We start from the raw sequence: 22,880 nt of genomic DNA on the forward strand, positions 1-22,880 counted from the left end.
GGGACCGCTGATGAAATTACAGACTGTACTTCAATACTGTCTTCAATTCGATTCCCAGATCATCCCTGTAATTACACAAGGATGCGATATCCCATCAAAGGATTGCATACTGCTTTATCACTGTACTGGCCAATCCCTGCACAAAGCTTATTATTCAAGTCAGATTCGCTTAAGCTGTTAAAAATGCACGCACACACATACCAACAGAAGCAGGATTAGTAAGGACCTCTCAGAGACACAATGGTTTTCCTGCTATAACTTAATGCTAACCTTGAACCTAACCCTGAAATCTGTTGAGATTATTTGATTCATAGCAAAACATGATTTCATTCACTTGTAAGTAGGTATTTTAAAGATATAAAAGGCATTTTTATATTTTTAATAGGAAATAAATTTGAAGACTTTCTTAAGCAGAACACAAAATATATTTTGAAGAACTTTGGTCACCAAAGTACATTGACCTGAACTGATTTTCACTGTATGGACAAAAACCAATGGGACATTTCTCAAAATATATTTTGTGTTTCACAGAAGAAGTCTTTTACAGATTTTGAGAAACATGAGTGTGAATAAATCATAGCAGAATTTTTATTTTGGGTAAACTGCCCTTTTCTTTTGTGTTTCTTATTTAAAAATGAAAGATACCATGAAAAATATCAATAAATACATTTGAAATTCATGTCCTTACAAATTGTTTTTTAAATATATTTTAGAGAAATATTTGTAGAAATTAGAAGCATTAGAAAGTATAGCTAAACCTCCACACACACCACACATACAATTTGCATCAAAATAAAAAAATGTTAGTATATAAACACACACTTTCGTAAACATACACGGTAGTTATTATTGTTTTGTTTTTAGTTTTATTAATATTTGAAATTAGCTTTTTATTTAGCCTTTTAGTCGTATGCTTTTGTCATTTTATTATATATGTGTTTATTTTTTTGTTGCTGCATAAGGTTAATTTAGTTTTATTTTAGTTTGTGTTTATTATTATTATTTTAGTGCCTTGTACATTGTACATAAATTTTAACATTTCAACGTTTTCAATTTTTTTGCGCCAACATTTGATTTGGTTTGAATAAACAGAACCTTTTTTATTTTAGTTAACTTAAATAACCTGGTGTCAGCGTTTTAAAGAGAGCATACAAACCCAGAATCAGATTAGATTGCTAAAAAACTGTGCGTTTCCCAAACGACGACATTACACGCTGCTTAACTACCAGAGTACGATGCATAAATGGGGAAATTAACAATATAGTTACGACTGTTTCCCGAAACCGTGGTAACTTTGTCGGAGATCAACTGTTTGAACCAAGTTGGTTCAGCAACCTAGTTGATGACGTCACACAGGTGGTGGAGTAACGACATGTACTAATAAATGCGTTCAGATCGAATTAGTGTCAAATTCTTGCTGTAAATAACACACATTGCGTTTAAGGACAACTTTTGTAATCCTATTTTTGTTATCTGTTGTTTTATTTCATGATATTTATAAGTGCCGTTCTACGTCATTCCGCCCAGGGATTCCCCAGTGTCCTAGGGTACTTTTCAAAAAACAGTGCTTCTATTTTCTTCACAACCTAAAAGATGTAAAATTTAATTTGTATGTATTTAGAATGATGGATATGGAATGCACTGCATGCAAAACATGGATCCATGTAAGTCTACATGTCATAATAATAAGGAACTATGCTTCTAACCACAGCTCTAAACCTGTAGTTCCAACCACGCAACTTTACGATGCAGCTTTAGATTAATCATTGGAAAGATCATATTCGGAAACATTTCAAACGTTGAACTATGCTGGAACGACGGAACTTGCGACCATAATTCGCTTACGATGCTTTTGGGAAACGCACTCCTACGTAGCATCATCTCAGAGAGCTCTAGCTGAGTGCAGTGACAGACAGTCATGCTGATGATGTGTGTGTTCCTTATCAGACCTCTTAACACAACATCCCTTCACCCTGAATCTAACACGTCTCAGTCACTTCTCTTGAGACTCTCAAAGAACTTTTCTGTGAGGTACAATCGTTTTCTCTCAGCTGCATCTCCAACACCTCACCCGCCTGCTGTAAGTCAGCTGAGACCCTGAGGGCTGACTGCACTTTGGCAGATTCATGCTGACAGATTTAACACGTGGCACTATGTCTTCATATATACATTCAGACTGCTGTGGACTGCACTAATGTTTATTGGACACTTCAGAACAGCTTACTCACATCTGAGGGTCATTCGAGATTGGGGTCCTGCAGGGGTCCAAAATCATAATTTCTGCCTGATATGTACCATATTAGGCACTGCTTTAGAAGTACTTACGCTCAGAATTTAAGGACGTTTTTGGGTTTAAAGGAGTAGTTCACAATAGTTCACATTATTTCTGTGGCTATCACCATTTTACCCTTTAGCACAGATCGCAGGTCACCTAGAATTAAAATTATACAAAAATGACATCATTACAGGACAAAAATGCATTAAAAATCCTATAAAAAAAATTTGGGCTGTCAACATTAACGCGTTGACGCATGCGATAAATTTATTTAGGATTAACGCAATAAAATATTACATTTATTTTGTAATCCTTTGTCTAGCGTTACAATATACAATCACACTCTTATTCACGTAAAGGCCTTTAAACCATTTAAGCGCGATTTGAAACAGTTGCTTTGACGGGATCAGTATAGAGACAGCTTGTAGCTATGGGATGTGGCACAACGTGAAAGCGGTCCCGTCTGGTGTCCACAGTCAGGGGCTAAAGGCTGCGTCAGTGAATCTCTGTCAGACAGTGCATCAGTATTCTTACTTGAATGAACAAAACCACACTAGATTATGTCAGAAAGCCCATTTTTTCTAGTATTTTCGTAAACACAGATTTCAACGTGTTAAATAAAATCCCAAATGAATCCAAAGAGTTGTGAAATAAGGAAAGGGCGTCAGATCTGCGTAGAGCGGCATGCTCTTAAAGGGGCCACATTCTTAAACCTGCTGCTGTGACTCCTGTCATTAATGTTAATCAAAGAACAAAAGAAAAGACGTATTCAATGTGTTTTGTAGCTTTAATTCTCTATTTAATTTAGAATTTAGCATTAAAGACTGTAAAGGGTTTGAGAACTTAATTCAATTTCTGAATATGTTCTACCTGTTAGACATAATAGCTCTCAATTATACTTTACTTCAATGTTAAGTGGCTATAATTAATGTTAAAATGAAGAAAATATTCAATTTAATGGGGACATCAGTTATAGTACTAATATCCAAATGTTGCCTTTCATTCATAAAATGAGGTTTTTAAAGAAATCAGTTGTTTCTACATTAATTTGGAGATTATTCACGATTAATCAGATTTATTTTTACTCGATTCACAGCACTATAAAAAAATCTAGTAATTCACTAATAATGCACCCTGGAAAAGTAATTATTACATTAAAGGGGTCACATGGTGCAAGAACTAGCTAGTACCTAAAGTGCCTAAGTACTTTAAATAAAAGTCCAAATATGCCCTAAACCGACAACATTATTTGCATATTTCATGTTATAGGTTTTGGAGGACACTGCAGACAAAAACAATCTGTTATACAGTGCTGGGCCTGAGTAGAAGCTGCACCAATTTTAACAAGTCATTAAGCCTGTAAAAAGACTGCAGGCAACACAGCAGTCCATTACCTCAATACGCCCTAATTGTTGAGAAAAACTAATCAATTCATGACCTTCATCCGTCCAAATCGCCACATCTTTAATCTGCTAATCCACAGACTGTCTGCTATAAACAGTGTTATTAATGAAGTCCATTGGTTGAGCCCAGAAACACTCTTAAGTGTATTCTAAGCAGACGCCACAGACAGTAGGTGTGTTTTGAGGTCTGTTTTTGCGGCAGCTCTGATTATTGTGTATCCTTCCAGTATGTTGACAGATGGGGTGGATCTAAGTGCTCTAAGTGCACGGCTGTTTGAGGGGCTCCTCTGGGGTCCGCCTTATAGGCACTGAGCCGAGTGGCCCTGCTAAAAATGGATGAGAGAGAGGCATATGCATCTCAGCGTGGCGACTCTCAACGCACTGACGCACACGTGTCCAATCGGTGGAACAGCAACAAACAAAGCGCCCCTTTGCACCGCGGGGCTAATAAAGAGCAGCGGTGCGAGCGAAGGAGAGGGGCTGCTCGGAATATGGAAGCAGATGAAAGGTAGGTCAATGTATATTCCCGTGTGTAGGAGCGGAATGCTCTCCAGACACCTGCGCTCCCCTGACAGCAACACTCATGAGTCATTCATACACCGAACAGCACTCTCATAAAACATCCATCACTTTTCACTCTTGTTTAATGGAATCTAAAGAAACTGGTGCTAGACACTATTGAACGCCCTTGTAATGTAAACATCACTTCTTTTACTGACAGTACATGTATGTTTATTCGAAGTGTGCGTTTTTATGTGCAACACAGTTTTAATAGTCTTTGCTCATCTGTAAGTCATCAGTAAAATTCTTTCTGTTGAAGCTTTGCAGATGTCGTGCAAGGACTGTGATTTATTATGTGTATGAATGTGATGTCTTTCAGATGTGTTCGCACAAATGTGATCTTTAAAACTAATGTAATCCTGTCAAGATGATGCATTCTTTCAATATGTTTGACATCGAAATTTAATATCCATCTACAGCATGATACTATGGTGGAGAGAGAATAAGGTGGACAAATTTTCATTTTAAGGAGAGTCAAAGATGTTGTCGACTGAGCATCATCATGTATACAAGAATGAAGAGCAAAGCTTGAAGCTATAGTCCTGCTTCATTGTCATTTGCTTTAATACAGTAGTAGATTGTGGGACATCTGTGTCAAACACTCATTCACACAAATTCATACTTCAAGATATTGTATAAGGGGGGCACGGTGGCTTAGTGGTTAGCACGTTCGCCTCACACCTCCAGGGTTGGGGGTTCGATTCCCGCTTCCGACTTGTGTGTGTGGAGTTTGCATGTTCTCCCCGTGCCTCGGGGGTTTCCTCCGGGTACACCGGTTTCCTCCCCTGGTCCAAAGACATGCATGGTAGGTTGATTGGCATCTCTGGAAAAATTGTCCGTAGGGTGTGAGTGCGTGAGTGAATGAGTGAGTGTGTGTGCCCTGCGATGGGTTGGCACTCCATCCAGGGTGTATCCTGCCTTGATGCCCGATGAATCCTGAGATAGGCACAGGCTCCCCGTGACCCGAGGTAGTTCGGATAAGCGGTAGAAAATGGATGGATGGATGGATGGATATTGTGTATATAGTATCCATGATGTCTACATGACGTACCAGTATCATGCCTAGTTTTACTCTCAATCATTTATAGCCCCTATTTAAATAAACAAAAAGACTTGATCTTTTCCGGCTTATTAATAGAAGTCATTCAACAAACATGTTCTTACAGATGATTTTATTTAAATGTCCTGAATAACTTACGTTCTTTGGGTGAAGATGTTTGCTAACCACAAGAGTACCCAGTAAATATTTTACCTTTTGACTGATTCAACCCTTTTCATCTCTTTGGGGATTTACATCTAAAAGGTGTTTTTAAAATGCCCACAGAATTCACAATATCTCACTCGGCTGGTTCTCAGCTTCATTCTCTGTGTGTTGAAAGCGGGTTGTGGGGATGCACAGATCTTTTAATGTGAGGTTCAGCTGAGGATAGTTACATGCACTTTCAGTCCCCCTGGGGTTGTATGAGACTGATTTAGCTAATGAAGTAACAATGCCCTGTCACCTGCTTTCTTTTCAGGAATCTCAAGGGCAACCGTCCTGACAGAGTCATTAGAGAGAGCGTTTGCATTTGGATTTCCCCTGTGTCTGATGTCTTACTGCTGATCTTGGGTCATTTTGGAGACTGAGCAACAATCTTAGCTAATGCTTCAAGGTGAGACCACGTAACCGGCTAAATATATCTCTGCTGCTTTGTTTATCTTGGGTTTAGCTCTAGTTTAAAGCAAAGGGTGCTAATGAACTGTCAAAAGCACTCCCAAAGATGTGTGTGGTAATGTCTCCTGCACAAATATGACCTGCAGATAAGAAACACCTTACGGACTGCAGTGGGCATTGCTGCAAATTCATAAACTACCTAACTAAATAGTTACATAACCAACCAAACAAATACAAAACTGACTGACCTTTTGACCAATCAAACAACTAAATAAATAAATAACTGACTGACCAACCAACCAACCAACCACTAATGTGAATTGCCTATAATATATTTAAAGGGAGCCAGTTTAAAAAACGTACAAAGATATGAACCAATCACCTAACTAGAAAAAACAATAAATATACAATTATAAACCAAGAAATAAACATATACAACTGTGTCAGGTGTTCTGAAAAAACTATAATTTAAATTATTTGACTTGTCGCCTTGAAAAAAAAAGTTTCTATCTGCGATTTTGTCAAAATTTAGTTATTCTTATTCTGTGACAACTTATTTACATAATGTGCCGTTTAATTCTTTAGATTGTGTACATTTTGGGACATCTTTTTAGAAAACAAATCGTTTTTTCTACAAAGTCAAATGGAATGCAAAAACTTTAAAGCTTAATATCGCAAAACTGCTCAGAATGCAGATAGAACCGTATAATGCCAAGGCAACAAACTAACTACATAAATACATAACTAAATAACCAACCAACCGAACGAACAAATGGTATTCAGCTAATCAGCTTACTAGCTAAAACAATTAATGAAGGGTTTGGTTCCAAAATGAGATAACTCTTTTTTAAAAAAAACGTTATTGTGTTTTATTGCGTTAGTTAGCTTAATTCGAAACAAACCATTTGCAGTTTCATTGATATTAATTGGAATGCACAATAAAACTAACATACATATTGGAACCAAAGTCTTCAAATATACAATGAAATACAAAAAAATGAACATAAACAACTGTGTCAGTCTGTGATGTTATGAAAAACGTACATGTTGGAGAAAACCAACAAAGGCTCACACACAGTATAGCTATTTCCACATATGAATAGGTAGAAACCATTGTAAAAATGGCACCCTTCAGCTTTACAGCCTGTGTAAAGGACACTCTTATGCAACCAAATGCCCAGATCTCCATTAAACCAAACAGCAGGAACTCAAGAGTTTTCAGTTACACTTCATGACTCATATATGAAGCTTATTCAAGATTCGCTCTCCTACTGACCATGAGCAAAGTTCCAATGTATTTTACTCAAAAGAAAGACTTTTACCTGACACAAACACCCTTAAAGGCTTTTTTATTGTATTTAACAGCTGAATGGTAACAAAAATGTCAGTGCAAATGCAAAACTGTAATCATGTGATTTCAATAATGAAAAAAGGATTTTCAACGGTGCATTCATACACACTTAACACGAGTCATTCGTGCACATGAAAACATTCATTTGCAATCAAATCGCTGCACGGCACATCCAACATATCCTGAATATTCAGGAAAGCATTTGTCGCTTACAGCAGTTTAAAATCAAATCTCTAAAATAAATAAGTTTGCATTTTAAATAATTTGTTTGCACAATTACCAAAAAAACATCTGCAGGAAGTGCGACAAGTACACATTATTAGAGGATCACAATGACATGATATTTTGATGTAGCATGATGATATGTGAAATGCCATTAAAAATTATATATGAAGAAGTGAGGAATTTGGCCGGACTCACCTCCACCTGTTGGCAAATCTGGATGAGTTTGGCCATCTGGTTTTCCAGCTCACTGTTCCTCTTCACCAGATTGGTTAAGTTATTCTCAAGGGTTTGCTGTTGAAAAGAAACATCCATGACATTTAGAGAAAATGAATCACCCGATCACGCTGACACTCTCACAGACAATGTTTTTCTATTCATCTTGTAAAGATATGTCATAATTACACCTTGTGAATTTTAAACTTTACAATAATGGAATAGGTCGCCAAAAATTCTGTCATTTTTATTCACCCTTATGTTGTTCAAAACAACATACACTGTTATTTTTCTATGAAACAGAAAAGAGACATTTTGGAGAATTTTCTATAAAATTATAGGGACTGTTGAGTTTCAAAAAGATGGTAACAAACCAACAAAATAACATTATATGGTATTCAAATAACAATGAGAGAAATAATAATGACAGGATTTTAATTTCTGAAGCACTGAAAATATTAACCCTTTTAACAATGCAGTATTTGAAACAAAACTGGAATTTAAAGGAGAAACTCCATCACATATACACCTGCTTTGATGTATCTGTTAGTTTAGTGAGCAGCCGATTCTCTTTTGTCACCGCTCATGATTCCCTTACACGAATCAAGTAAAAACATTGCGAATGGTAATGTGCATGTGCGCATGGATAAATGAGTCCACAGAGATCCCACGAAGACGGATTAGATACAAAACAAGCAACTAACAGCAAATTAGTTCCACATCACGACCACTAATCGTCACTAAAGAGAAGATCTGTACGTGCTGGGGGGAAGGGTGTCCTACATCAACAAATCTAGTGTCCACTGTGAAATCGGTTGCCCGCAGACACAGGTTTACAGTAAATGCATTTTAATATGACTTTGTGGACATAACCTGATGGTTTGTGTCTTTCAAAGACCGATTAATTAGCTCAGATTCTAAAGGAAAACAGGAAAAACTACGGAGTTCCAGAGTTGACCATCACTGGAGCTTTGACATTACAGTGGTGAGTGGCGGATGACAGTATCATTAGTTAAAAAGTTAGACATGCTTCACAATATACACAAGTTTGAAAGATACATTTCAGAAAGTATTCGTCATGCTACACGACCAGCTGCACGAAGCGTCGACGCCAGAGCAGGGCGAAAGAAGAAAGACATGGAAACCCGGTGTTGAGATGATATTAATGACATGAGCACAAACAAAAAGCAGCCCGGGCGGACTGAAAAGCAGAAGCGATGGGAACGGCTTGTCGGCATACAAAAGCAACAACACAGCTTTTATGTACTCTTGTTTGGTGTTTTTTGGCTAAACATGCATGTGTGATGTAGCCTGACCCTGTCCACCTGCCTGTCCCGTACCCCCCAAATGTGGCCTGAATCGCAGTCTTGCACACATCCAGTACATAGATTGTAAAAGGCAGCCGGTGACTCACCGCAGCGCTCGTCTTTGATGCCTCCATAACCGCTTCAGAAACTCTGGCAGGGCTCACTTGAAAAGCCTATGAACACACACACACATACACACAGTGCCTTACTGGTCTTGGCCCACTTTGTGACGTCAGAGCTGTATGATCGCCCCTTGAATTCTTGAATTCAGCCCTTCTCTCTATATCTCTGTCTGCCAGTTCGAGCACCTCGGAGCAGGCGAGGGTGTCTATATCAGACTGCCTATTCTCGGCGTGGATGGCTTGCTATACTCGTGGGCTGGTTGCGTCAGGCAGTCGCTTGGTGTATCAGCATTTTTAACATTCCAACTCACCCGGCAAGGACAGATGGGGTCATTAATTAAAGACTGAACAGTCGAAGATGATTTATACATCAAAACCAAGCATCACCTCCCAGGGGACAGAAGGTTGCCGGGGGAGTGGGAACTTGGGAGCCCCATTGGAGAGAGATGGCGATAGAGTGAGAAAGTAAGAGAGAAAGAGAGGGAGTAAAGAAGAAATGAGTGAAAGAAGTGACGCTGTAATGGCCTCAGGACAGCAGGATTGTTGCGGTTCGGGCAGAAAGAGACTGAAGATCACTCATTAAAGCAGACACTAGACTTCAAAGACAGACAGCCATGCAGGAGGAAGAGAGAGAGACGAGAGGGTACTACATAGAGTGTAGTTTAAAAAGAGGGTGAAGAGAAAGAAAGATGCATAAAACTCATACTTAGCAAGTGCAATGCTGCAGAACACATTGATAAAAGAGATTGTGAAATGACCATGGGGACAATGACTGAGCGACAGGAAATGAAAGACTACTGGTTAGAGGGAACTTGGTTTACTATCTAGGGAGCATTGTCATTGTCTAATTGGAAGGTGCTTCAAGATACTCATGAATGTATAGGGCCCAATGAAAACTGCTTTATTTTTCCCTATTCTGTTTCATTTTTTCCGTATTTGACTATACAATAGTAATATATATATATATATATATATATAGTTTTTTAGTAATTAACTATAAACTTTCGGGAAAAAATATGAAAAATAGGACATAATGCACAACGTTATGTTTATATTAACAAGTGTCTTAATTTTTTTGTTTCATCTATGTAATTCTTGGTAGTATTTTGTTTGTTATTTTACTCACATATTTAATACGAATAACTTTCCTGATGTAGTAGCATACACGGCATGAAGGGAACCACACATCCAATGCCCAAACGTTAGTTGTCAACAAAAATCTGATCGACAGGCGACCTGACCAATCATAATGCCGATATTATGTGCCCCCTGTTGCTATTCGCCATTTTGTCCGACAATCATACCACAGAGTTTAACTGGCTGCATGCTATGCGGTTTTAAAATGTCATTCAAGATTGTTGCTGGCCGTCACACTGTGAAATCAAGATCCCATTTAAATCTTTCATCGCCATTGACGAGTTATCTCGTCATTAAACAAAAAACCGGTTCCCGCCAAAGACGAGTTATTACGGCAATCAGTGTTAGTACTGTTGTACAGCAGGTGCCGCTGTTACAGACCGTTGGGAAAAAGTACAGAATCCCTGAACCTAGAAGGTATATTTCTTATTGTTTTTTAATGATTGTTTTGAGTGTAATCTGGGCGGAATCTTTGACAAAAAACGTTCATTATCTCAGCTGTTTAATCAAAGTTATGCATTTTTGAAGAAACCTACCCACATCTATGGAGTGATAAAGAAAGAACAAATGAAGATAGAAGAATACGTTTTTTTTGTTTTAAACTCTGTTTTTCATTGGACATAGTGTTTGTCCATATATTCATTACAGAAAATGTACTGTGAGCCACTACATTTTGGTGAAAATGTAAGAAAACGCTGGCATAGGCTGGCAACTTTAAAAAAAAGGGTTGGCGGGAAATGGTTAGAAGTCATGTCGCTGTGGAATAGTACTTGTTATAATGTACAACAATAAAAATTTAACCACACATTATGTTGTTACATCAAACACACTATAAAGGCTACTATTACAGTAGTTTTATAATCTGTAGTATATAGCTTCGATCTTTCTTTTATTTACTTTATTCCGAGTCACTTTCACATCCATCATTTATACTTCAAACACATGTTACTGACCTTATTGTTTTTGGCTGAGATTACACGTTTTTTTCAGGAAATGATTATTTCACAATAAATATTCTTTAGTGCATTGGAAGCGATTTGGCTGATGTCAGACATAACAAAAGTGGACAGGCTTTGCGAAGGGTCAATTTACTAAAGGATTTATTCATATCAGGTAACAGCACCTCAAACATCAAAATCTGTACTGAATCACACTGTACTTCTTCATTTGCTTATCGGCTCTGAGTGCTAAGCTATGGGGCGATGCAGCATCTACATCAGATAAAGGGATCAAATAAGGTCATCATATAAGGTATTGGCCCAGATACCAAGTAAAAAAATACAGAATATTATATATAAGTAGCAGTTTGATGCTTTCACCGCAGGCGCCGCATGCTTTAATAGCCACACTGTTTTGGGTCAGACCGACAACAAATCACCAAACAAGATTTAATCCTGAGGCGAGAAAACAGACTTCAAAGTGGGTGTGTTTAATTATTTCGAGATCTTCGCTCTAAATGTTTTGAAGCCTACACAATGAAGAAACACTGCAATGCTTCGCTCGCGACGCTGACAACAGGCGGTTGAGTGGATGCGTGTCAGCAACCAAAAGCCTGCTGGGAAATGTCGCTCGCGCCGGATAATGCTCCACACCGGCGCTCTCTGGAGACTAGCAAACTCGGTCTAATGAGAAGCCACTGCTGTTTCTCACCAGCCTTCGCTCTGCTAATTAATTAGACAGAGTCGTTTAATTCAGTCTACATTAGCCGTGTTTCAAGCTTGTCTGGGGACTGCCATTAAGTTTTAACGGGGTCGACGGCGCCCCCATCAAAAAAACAAGAATTCAGTCCTGTGATAGCATGTTTGGGGCTTCGACTCTTCATCAAACAGTCTGGCGTGACTTTCTTTTCATTTAAATGACACGGTACGGCTGAGGTCGTAAAGCCCAGGTGGGTTTTCATGGGAACATCCTTTTCCGGACTCCACGGTCTATAATAAGACAGTTGTAGAGAACATCTGCATAAGCCACTGGGAACGGATAGACCATTTCATAGCCTTGAGACCGAATGCAAGACAAGGTGTTCCTCTACAGACTCACCAGTTTGAAAGTTAAAGGGACATGAATGACTCGTTCTCATGAGGAATAATAATCCCTTTAAGGGAATGTGTTCAGGAAAACAACTCAAGACAAATCTTGTTAATTATGCCCAGCAAGCATATTAAAGCAAAATGAATCTCTTAATTATTCAATAAAACGTACCGCTCAGTTAGATGAAAGTTATTATTACCCAGAAAATGTCTCACAGCATGTAACTCGGCACTGCCCAATGTGAAGCCTCAGCTTCGCTACACTGCCAATGGAGACAAACGTTTCTCAAAAATAAAACACAGACACTCAGTTTGAGATGTTTTTGTCCTTGGTGAGGGAAGATTACGTGCCGTACAACGTTGAGCATTCATTATTCTAAAAATGTATGTGAAAAAAAGTCTGGTAGCTGAGACTGGTAGACAAAGAGGCAAACAGCTTATATAGTGAGGACCATTATCTCCTCTTACTGTGTGCCTGGGAGGCGGATATTGGCATATGGTTGAGAGAGGAACACGGAGGTCACAGCTAATGGCTGTTGTAGAGCAGGAGCGAGGGTCATTTAAGAGAAGGTCATAGCGTAAATCACGCAAAGCTGATGAAACTGCATGAAAACAAACCACGGCAAAGTCCGAAACACGAAAAGGCAGAGGATTCGGGGTGCTCGGTTGCAAAAAACGAGCATGTGGTTTATTTAAAACAGAGAAACTTCATTCACTCTTTTTGAAAGATCCGTCTTCTCCATTTGACTTTGAACCGTGTCTGAACTCAACCCTGCGCGCTTGTCTATAATCATACGCTCAAGACGAACTTTGAGCCTGACGTCCTCGACAGACACCGTAACAAATACTTTATACCGAAAATTCATTTGCAGAAACAAGGCTTGGCACATCTGCCATTGAGTTAAGTATCAATTTAGACAAGCATGGGAAAGCTGAAGAGTGACTCACGTGACACGTCTGCTAAACGGCTTTACATTTCATTCGTGCAACGCAATTAACTGCTGTACATTTCGTAGGGATTGCAAGGACATCTTTTCTGGAGCTGTCCTCGCGGCTCATTTTATTCTTAGGAAAACACTCTGAACGTTCACTCGGGCTTTGTGAAGCATACACAAGCGTATACAGCTGTACGACTTAAATCATCATCATTAAATAAGCGATGTTATGAATTCAAGGTGAGAGAGGGTGGAGACATGTAGGACGAGAGAACGACAGCCCTTGACATCATAAATTATTGCAGCTGTGCACAAACTTGAGTAACAACAACAAATCTACAGCTGATGTTATTGTATGGTTAATTGTTTTCGCGGTCAGCTCACGCCCTGGAGATATTCAGGATGCAGTAAATTATTTGACTGTGCAAGCCATCGATCAAAATGAATAATCGAGACAACGATTTTCAAAGTTGTAGTTATCCTGGAAGCTCACAGCAATGTTAGTCTGTTTTTTTCTTTTGCCAGAATAATTCTTGAACTGAATAAATGGAGCTGATGTATTTTCTTATTGGTATAGCATTTTATTCAATCTGCTGAAGAGGTTCGGACGTAGGCAAGCGCCCTTGAAAAGCATGTGCATTGTGAGATCCTTTTCTGTAGATTGTAACCATTAATGTATTTAATTATTCAATATTTCTTAGAATTTGTATATATTTTATTAGACATCTTACCCTTGACAGTGATTATAATTAATCTAATGAGACATTTTCTTCTAATTTTAGTAGATCTTAAAATATACTTAGGCATATTAGCTTTGCCTCTATTTCTTCTTCACTAGAGGACAATTTACACGAACAGTTCATCCGAGAATACAAATTCTGTCATAATTTCCTCAGCCTCAAGTTGTTCCAAATCTGCATACATTTCTTTGTTCTGATGTAGACAGAGAAAGATATTTGGAAGAATGCTTGTAACCAACCCATCCTTGGCAACCATTGACTACCATAGTAGGAAAAATGACAACGGTAGTCAAAAGTGCCTCAGAACTGTTCGTTTCTTAACATTCTTCAAAATATCTTCTTTTGTGTTTAACAGAACCAATTTTTCCTACTATGATTGTCAGTGGTCGCCAGGAACTGTTTGGTTCAAAGCATTCTTCCAAATATCTTTCTGTGTTCATCAAAACAAAGAAATATATACAGGTTTGAAACAACTTGAGGGTGAGTCAATGACAGAAAGTACATTTTTGGGTGAACTGACCCTTCAAGTATCAAATTTTCACCTCACTCTCACCTACCAGTCATACATATTCACACTTTCAACGAGATCTCACATCATCATTTGTAAGTGGGAAGATTTGTCGGCCACAGCGCCACAATTGTCCTGTTCAGGCAAATTTGAACTTTCCCTTTATATTTCCTCCTACAATTTATCACTCATTTGAGATCACCTAACAGATCTAATTCAATCAACCTTTGCTGAAACTTCGCCCAAATCCTGAGTAAATCCTTCAGAGTACAACCTGTCGAGGGGAAAAGCCTCAAAACGAATGTGACCACCTTATGTGGGTGAATCTCAAATCCATAAATCCACAGATTAGCAATTTCCCGGCAAAAATGACTTAATTGAGATAATAAGAAGAATTCCCCTTCTTTTGGCAGAGCATGTGGGCAGGCATGTGCGAGGACCTGCCATCTGAAACCTTCAATAGTGGATGAAGAGTGAGTCATGCTGTCGTCCTGCATCAGGAGACCTTCTGTCCCCTCACTCGACACACACTGTCCATCTCACTGTCTCACTGTTCTACGACCGCACAGAAAGAAAGGAGAAACATAGCCAGGAGCAGAACAGGGTTTGAAATCCTCTTTAATCTTCTCCTACTGTACTTCACACATTCTGCAATATGTTTACTATTCAGACTACATTTGGAGGTAATAACAGCTCATTTCAGATTAAAGCGTCTACTACTACACAGATGTGAATCTAATGTAAACAATCACTGTATATCACAATGTAAATCAGACTATGCACAAACATTCCTATTGATTTATTTGGGGTTTGTAAGCATCACCACAAAGGACGTCGCTCTACTGTACTTCATTCAACCAAAAATGAGAAACCAAAAAAAGAGATTTTAAAAGGCAGCCACCTCTAACACTAAATCTCTGACCTCACCGTAAACCTGAGCTGTACGTGAAGGTGACATTGAATTCAGGCGGCCACTGCTCTTGTAGTCTTTCCTCGGGAGTCTGTGGAATACAGAATGACTTCACACGGTAAAAACTCCTATGAAGGGTAAACATGTTTTCAAAGGCAGATAAAAAGGAAAGCTGACTCCATGAGTGACAAGTGCGGCTTTCTTCAAGGGTTCACAGCAAAGCCACGGCCTAGTTTTCAAACCGCGGGAGATTTCGATGGCCATTTGAGATACACAAAAGAGGCGGCAGTAGTCTTGCAGCAGCGACAGACAGTGAAACTACCGTAGCTCCGCTCGCAACTACCGTCTGAGGGGTTTAATTGGCTACATAAGACTGAAAAATGTCCTCTGATGGGCTTCTGAAACGCTCTGGATGATATTCTCTGAGCTGCGCGGCACTTTATGAGATATTCTGTCAGAACTGTGTGAAACGAGTTGTAAAAAGCAAACGAAGAGAAGAGAGCTATAAAGTAGGACAGATGCCGTCTGCACAGTCCTCCTGATGTCAAAACAACTGCAGCACAAAATAAATAAATACTATGTCTTAAAGGTACAGTGTGTAGCATTTTGAAGGATTTATTTACCAAAATGTAATATAGAATACAAAACTATGTTGTGAGTGGTGAAGAAATACCTTACAAAATGAACCGAAATCTTTATATTACCTTACAATGAGCCATTTTATGTATATATACCGCAGGCACACCGTTATATGTCATTTATCAAATTGCACAGCCACGTTTCTATAGTAGCACTACACGGACAAACTGAGCGCGTTTCGTAAAGGGAAGGATGCACAGGACTATGTTCTTCTTCTTCGGCTGTGATTTGAAGGCAGCTTGCAAAGCCACTACATAGAATGATTAGCAGAAGAAGAGGAAGAACAATAACAAAATCTACTTGTCGTGTTTTTTTTTTAAATAGAAACTGTTATTTGTTGCAGTAAGAAGTGAAATTTAAGCTAATGGCGGACCATTAATAATGGTTTGTCTAATTTCCGCAATATAAGTGAACTGTTTGTTTGATAGCTGTAGCTAATAGATGAGCTGATCATCAAGTGAAGTAGCGTTTTTCCTTGTAAATTTTTAGCACTTTGTAATTGTATCATAAGTCCTTGTTGCATGGCCGTGTGCAAATCAAGTTAGAAATCATGTTTACAATCGTAATTTGCATAAATCGGGTGTACATTCTATTATAATACTGCTTAGCTTCCACATCCTCTCTTGTGCGGTCCTTCATCTCCAACACCCCTACCTCTCTGCCCTCTGCCTCTCCCTCTTACTACCTGTGTTAAGTCCTCTGATTGACTCTGTGATGATGAGAAAAACAACTGCTAAGATTTTTTGCAGTTAGATTACACGCCTTTAGCATTAGCAATCCGTTTCAATAGGCTGTAAATTACGAACCAAGTTACCGTGCCAAAAAATGCTATGCAAAAGAAGCGAATAAATCACTGACACAATGTTAAACAAGTAACTATTTAATCTATTTATTTTCTTTGTAAATAAACCTTGTCACTTGACTTGCAAAGGTTACTCTCTGCTGTCTCAGACGACGACATCTCTGTCCTGTGTCCGTAACTTCAATCTGTTGTTCGCCTGTGAGACGTAGATTGCAATTATCAACACCACCGATAATGGCCGCTATCATTTACGGAACCCTTTTGTCCTGTGACGGCAACCGTAGCTTCTCTAATGGGTGGGAGAGGGGGGTAGCTGAGCTGTAGGTTGCAATTTCCTACATCGCCAATAGTGGCCTCTGAAACTTACACACAGAACCTTTAGATAAATTACAATACCAAGGAATGCTTGCAGACAATTATCTAATATAACACTTTAAAAGTTGTTAGAACTAAACTTCTGGAACTTCAATTTCTCAACTACAGTACCAGTTTTCTTCAATAAAAGAAGATGGGAGCAGCTTCTATCAGTGTGTTTACATTAATAATATTTCTTGACTTTTTTAATAATTTTATAGAGAGGTGAGATTTAGTCTATTACTCTATGTTAATGAAATCAGATCAATTATTTTGTATGTTTACTAGACTGTAACTCCCATCAGTGTGTCTAAATGAGCGCTGCTTTATCATTCTCTCTGTGTATTCTGCAGCTCTGGCAGCTCATTGGACTCCTAATGAGTTTAATGTGAAAGTGCAATGACCTGCGTCCCGTTAGTAAATGAAGCGTTTTCTCCAACATTTGCTGAACTTCTGTTAAAGATGAACTGCTATAATATAATATAAGTCCATAACATACTTACTGGTTAAAATATACCGATGGCAGTAAACAAGCTGTTCAGTTTGCAAAATGTACACCAGAGAGTTTCACAATTAATGGTCTGAAATGTAAATATTACTTTCTTGCATTATATCTGCACAGCATAGCAAGCGGCACAAACAGTGATCAGCAAAGTCTACGTTGCAAGAGCTGCTTTCTTGAAGGATGTATGGTGTTACACAGCATCCTTGACAAGAAAGGTAGCAGAAACATCTAAAATATAACACCCGATTTTCATAAATGAATTCCAGGCCCTGATCAATAGCTAGCCTAGGAATTTCATTAGCTGTAAAGCTGCTTAGTCAGAATGTGGGAAAGTGGGTACGAATGTATTTTATAGTGCATACTACCTGGGGACTGGTGCAGATGGTAGCTTATCAAACAATGGAGAGACTGATGAGAGCGTGAAGAATCAAGGCACGAAATCTTTGGAATTACAATGAGCTGGATTTATTATCACCGACTCCAAAGCTTTAATATGTAATGATGTCTTTTACTACTAGAGATTTCATGATTTCACAGTATACCAGAATTCGTATAGTATAACATTTACTTAGCAAACAAGATTCTGTGAGTCGTTCAGAAGAAAACCTTTCAGAAATATTTTTTCTGACATAAAAGTCCATTTTAGACCGTTAGCTTTAGATGGGTAGGTTGTGCAGTCCAATATTTTAATTTCTAAAATCAGAATCAAGGGCTCTTAAATGTGCCGTTTAATTTCTTTGGAGGATTTATTATTAATAAAGTAAAAAATGATACAAAAAATATATAGCAGCGGATTTTTTTTACAGACGATTCCAAATTTTCATTTCAAAATAGCATTTCTACTAGATATATTGCGACCATTACAGTCCAGTGTCTGTTGTATTCTAACTAATCAAACCTCAGGAGTGACCAAGTCAAATTCAACAGCAAAGTGAAAGACTGACATCATGACAAGACACATGAAATTTTTGGTAATAGGTTATCAAATAAAAAATATATCAATATATATCATATTGTAATGATATAGAAATATTATTGCATTGGTTAAACTTGATTATGAACGTTTTTTGTTTGCCGTGTTTGAGTTTTAAGAAATACAGAGCATTTATTCTGTTATCTTGACCTTTTTCTCCAGTATTCATTTTCTGCAAATAAATGTAAATAGAAACAATATTTTTATTTGAAATTTGGTAAAAATATTGTTAGTAGTTCACAGAATGAATAAAAAAACGACCATTTTACCTAAACATATACTTATAAAATAGTACATTTTAAAATCAGAAAAACAGTCTCTGAAATGGTCTCTTGATTTTTTACGCGGCTGTATATAAGAGAGCTTCAAAAACATGAAATATTTAATAATGGACTTTCATGGAATGAAAAATATTTGAGAAACAAAAATATATGGTTACCAATTTAACACCTTGGATTATATAATGGCCTAATAGTGAAACATATAATATGATTATCAATATGCAGTACTACATATTATATATAAATAATTATTTTTTGGCTAAAATTAGCAGATTAAAAACATTTGTGATTTCTGTGATTTATAAATTACCTCCCCACATCAGTATTTCATGTGATGCATTCGCGTGGCATAATTTTACTCAAATTTACTGATTTATTTCCCAGACATGATGGCAAGGCTTTGTATAACCTATAGTTGTATTGCGTTTATTGATATATGACTGTACATGCCACTATTTGAGACCAGTGGTCGTGAACCGGACAAAAGATCACCACGATCGCAGGTGTGTTTTACTCACAAAAGAGTGCTGCACCATTCCTATGGGATCCGATATTGACCCTTTCACCATTGCTACACACATAACAGGTACATATCCAGAGCAAACTGATGATATGCATAACATATTTCCACTGTAACATCTAAAAGTTATGACAAATTTTCATTTAACAATCATCGTCACCTCTTCACCCTGTTATATATTTAGAGAATTCCATTATTTAAACAACGAAATCCAGCAATTATCATCAATACAATAATGATCTACATACAACCCAGGATGCTGAAGGTCTAAAACAGCCGGCCTCCAATCATTTTACAAGCCGAGGAGGGATGAAATACTACTTAACTTCACCTTGCTTATCCAAACTGATATGGAAATGATTTTGCATTACAATGTGATTCAGAAAGTATAATTATGTAGACAGCGCAAACTATTTTTACCTCAGGTTCTTATCTTCTAGATTGATTAGCATGCGCTGCACGGGCTTAACGCTAGCGTGGAGATAAACTGAGTGTATAAACACTGTTGAGATTCTCGCGTGTGAGGCTGCATGGCAGATTTGTTGAACCCAAGGCTTTTTGACTCTTGCACATTATGGACAGATGATAGCAGACACAACCATTCTTAACAGTTCATTAAAGGTGGCATACTAAATATGAATTAGACAATGTAGTTTGGGACTTCGAGCCAAACTAGTTTTACGGACCTAAAAGGCTAACTAAATATTTTCACAATTACTAAATTTTCCTCTTATCTTGTCTGCTATTTCCAGTGACTAGTGATAAGATCCCTGTGGTCCGTCCAGCTACTCGGCTCATTGGCAGCATCAAAGATAAGCTTAAGGGGAAAACTAGGTGGAGGAGAATCTGGTCACGGTCGATGAGTGTCCCGGGAAGGAGAAAGAAGTTTGATATTCCTCAGGGGTCGAGAAACACGGTGAACGTGCTCGTGGTCTCACGCTCCCTTCTCTAGTTTTCTCCTAAGAGAGGCAACATTCTTGGCAGCTAAACAGCATGCTTCAGTCATGCCGGACAAGCTGGAATGTCCATAGCGACCACTGCATGAAGAACCTCCACAGGAATTTCCTACCTTGGACTGTCTACTGACATTCCAGCTCTTGGCGGAAATGCTCCAAGCATCCCAACTAGAGATAGCAGATGACCCATGTCCTCTAGGCCTTGAACGGTTGGGATCAGAATAGCTCGGAGCAGAGCGGATGCTCAGCAATTTAAAGATTTCTGAGGTTTAAAAGCATGAGCGGAAAAGATGGAACGGGAAGGCATTTTATCCCTGTTTGACCGTATGGTGTAGCATATGTGGAAAGTATTAGCAACTGCAACTTGATCCTGAAAACTACAGCTTGACTAAAACGGAGGAATGCAGATAAATGTCACATCAAAGCTTAAATAAAACCAACACAAAATGAATACCATAGTCAGATTTTCGGCTGATCTCTGCTACAGACAAAAAAACTAGGGTAATGCTAGACCAGGGTTTTCAAATAAGAGCTTTTTTACAGTTGTCCAGCTAATAATGATTTTCGGATGATTCACATTTCGATGCTGTCTATATGAAACCTTGAATAAATCTTTATAATTAGACACCATTTATGTTTGTCGCTCGGTTTTGCAAATATCTAACCAATAAAAAAGTACTAAAAAGTGCTTGCCAACTTTGGCAAAATCTACAAATTCAAAAATCTACTACGTTTCTCTGTTATTCCATAATTTTAATGAGTTTACTATTATTCTAAAATGAAAAATAAAATAAAGAACAAGTAAGTGACCCTTAAAGTTTAAATGGTGGTGTAAATTTTATTGATCCAATTGACTTTCAAATAAGGGAGTATTATACATTATTATTTTTTAACATGCATCATATTTAAAAACATTAAGAACTATTCAACATGCTACATGTATGATTGTCATGGTGCAAGCAGTGTCTCATCTGTGTGGATCTGTGTCTTATTCAGAGGGAAGATTATGTGGGAATGCATATTTTCCTAATAGTATTTATGGAACCTTCAAATTTCTATGCTAATTACAATTACAGTTGTGTTCAAAATTATTCAACCCCCAATGCTGTAAATGGTTTTAGGGAATTTAGTGTACATTTGTAATTGTATTCAGAATGAAATCCTACAAGGACTTCTTAAAGAACCATATGCAACTAAAATGACATCAATTAGTTTTGTAATACAGTAGTAAATGTTTCTTTTGTGAATTCTTCATTGACATAATTATTCAACCCCTTAAAGACTACCACTCTGAAGAACAGAGGTTCAATGAAGTGTTTTCAATCAGGTATTGAAAACACCTGTGGATATCAGGGAGCAGCAATAAAGCCTAATAAGCACCAATTAGGCAGCTTTAAAATGACTGTGATACTCAGCTCCTTCTAGACATTTACTGGTGTGGTTACAAACATGGTGAGGTCAAGAGAATGGTCCAGGAAGACAAGAGAACAGGTGATTACTCTTCACAGGAAGGGCAATGGCTATAAGAAGAATGCAAAGATGTTAAACATACCAAGAGACACCATAGGAAGCATCATTCGCAAAATCAAGGCAAAGGGCACTGTTGAAACGCTTCCTGGTCGTGGCAGAAAGAAGATGCTGACTTCGACTGCTGTGCGCTACCAGAAGCGTACATTGGAGAAAAGTCCCCGTGTGACTGCTGAGGAACTGAGAAAAGATTTGTCAGATGTGGGTACTGAAGTTTCTGCTCAGACAATACGGCGCACCCTGCGTAATGAAGACCTCCATGCCAGAACTCCCAGGCGCGCCCCCTTGCTGTCCCCAAAGAATAAGAAGAGTCGACTGCAGTATGCCAAAAGTCATGTGGACAAACCACAGAAGTTTTGGGATAGTGTTCTGTGGACTGATGAAACAAAATTAGAACTGTTTGGGCCCATGGATCAACGCTATGTTTGGAGGAGGAAGAACAAGAAAAGAACACCTTGCCTACTGTGAAGCATGGCGGGGGTCAATCATGCTTTGGGGCTGTTTTGCTTCTGCAGGTACTGGGAAGCTTCAGCGTGTGCAAGGTACAATGAATTCTCTTCAGTACCAGGAGATATTGGATGACAATGTGATGCAGTCCGTCACAAACCTGAGGCTTGGAAGACGTTGGACCTTTCAACAGGACAATGATCCCAAGCATACCTCCAAGTCCACTAGAGCATGGTTGGAGATTAAAGGCTGGAACGTTTTGAAGACGCCATCGCAGTCACCAGACTTAAATCCGATTGAGAACCTCTGGTGGGACTTAAAGAAAGCAGTTGCAGTGCTCAAGCCTAAGAATGTGACTAAACTGGAGGCTTTTGCCCATGATGAATGGGCGAAGATACCCGTAGATTGCTGCAAGACACTTGTGTCAAGCTATGCTTCACGTTTAAAAGCTGTTATAACTTTAAAATGATGTTTCACTAAGTACTAAGATTGAATGTCACTTGGGGGT

The 22,880-nt window shown here is 38.3% G+C and overlaps 1 protein-coding gene across 9 annotated transcripts in view; it reads right to left on the reverse strand.

Annotated features, from left to right (window-relative positions):
* The window catches only part of mid2 (midline 2), a 365,887-nt gene that overhangs the window by 29,538 nt on the left and 313,469 nt on the right, over positions 1 to 22,880 (reverse strand). For 8 of the 9 annotated variants that reach the window (XM_056769391.1, XM_056769388.1, XM_056769386.1 and 5 more), the window contains 2 exons: positions 9,097 to 9,162; positions 7,665 to 7,760 (listed from right to left, as the gene is read on the reverse strand). In XM_056769391.1, the coding sequence (XP_056625369.1) occupies positions 7,665 to 7,760; positions 9,097 to 9,162 (162 nt within the window). The remainder of the gene's footprint in view (positions 1 to 7,664; positions 7,761 to 9,096; positions 9,163 to 22,880) is intronic. The other variant, XM_056769392.1, reaches the window with a different exon arrangement.

Source organism: Triplophysa dalaica, chromosome 16 (assembly GCF_015846415.1).
Source record: "Triplophysa dalaica isolate WHDGS20190420 chromosome 16, ASM1584641v1, whole genome shotgun sequence".
In the NCBI taxonomy this organism is placed as follows: Eukaryota; Metazoa; Chordata; class Actinopteri; order Cypriniformes; family Nemacheilidae; genus Triplophysa; species Triplophysa dalaica.